Source organism: Asparagus officinalis, unplaced genomic scaffold (assembly GCF_001876935.1).
Source record: "Asparagus officinalis unplaced genomic scaffold, Aspof.V1 AsparagusV1_Un3308, whole genome shotgun sequence".
Classification (NCBI taxonomy): Eukaryota; Viridiplantae; Streptophyta; class Magnoliopsida; order Asparagales; family Asparagaceae; genus Asparagus; species Asparagus officinalis.
In genome coordinates, this window is record NW_017975567.1 from 1,161 (window position 1) to 1,962 (window position 802).

Consider the following 802-nt stretch of genomic DNA (forward strand, 5'->3'; position numbering starts at 1 on the left):
AATCTACCGCCATCATCATGCACAGCTTCGCCACTGCTCCCACCTGCATCATCTCCTGGACCACCGCTGCCGTCGCTGAGTACCTAGCCACCGACCACAGAACCCTAACTGCCCTCTCATTCCCCGTGGCCGATACCCTCAGTATCGATCTCGACACCGCCGCAATCCCCGCCGCATGCTTCACAATCTCGGCTCTCCCTTCAGCGCAAGAGCTCAGTTTGTCCAACACAACGAGAGCCATCTCGTTAACTCTCCTCTCGTTCTCGCAATCGATCAGGATCTCGATCAGCACGTGCACTGCGCCTGAGCGAGACGCTTTGATCCGGTTCCGTCCCCACGAGCAGACACCTATTAGGGTTTCGAGGGCCGATTTTGTCGCCTTGATCGAGATTTTGTCTCGAAGCATCTTCACTACTCCGAGGAAGAGATCTTCTCGCACCGCCATTAATCGAGCTGGTGAAATCACTTGGACTATCGATTTTAATAGAATCAAGGCGTTGGTTCTTGATGTATGGTTCGATTGATTCAATATCTTGGTTAACGAGTCGATGAGGTCGTCGAATCTTGAGACAAGATCGATGAGCGCTTGATCGGAGATCTGAAGCTTGCTTAGAATTTCGAGCGCTTCATTAACTGAATCGTCACAACCGTTATTATTACCGCTAATGCTGACAACAGAAGCCAAGAACTCGACTGCTTCTGAGTTTTCGATGCAGGATCTATTTATCTCGCTCTCTGACGCTATCGACTTAAGCTGTTGTAAACAGCTCAGCTGAAATTGCGTCGAAGACCGAGCTTTGTC

General features: G+C 50.4%; 1 protein-coding gene across 1 annotated transcript; it reads right to left on the bottom strand.

The window, feature by feature from the left end:
* Nucleotide 1: 1 nt before the first annotated feature.
* Nucleotides 2-793, bottom strand: LOC109828666 (E3 ubiquitin-protein ligase PUB23-like; the record flags this gene model as incomplete). The annotated part of the gene is made up of 1 exon (XM_020395611.1): nt 2-793. A coding segment is annotated over one exon (792 nt), but the record flags the coding sequence as incomplete, so codon positions are not given.
* Between the last annotated feature and the right edge of the window lie 9 nt (nt 794-802).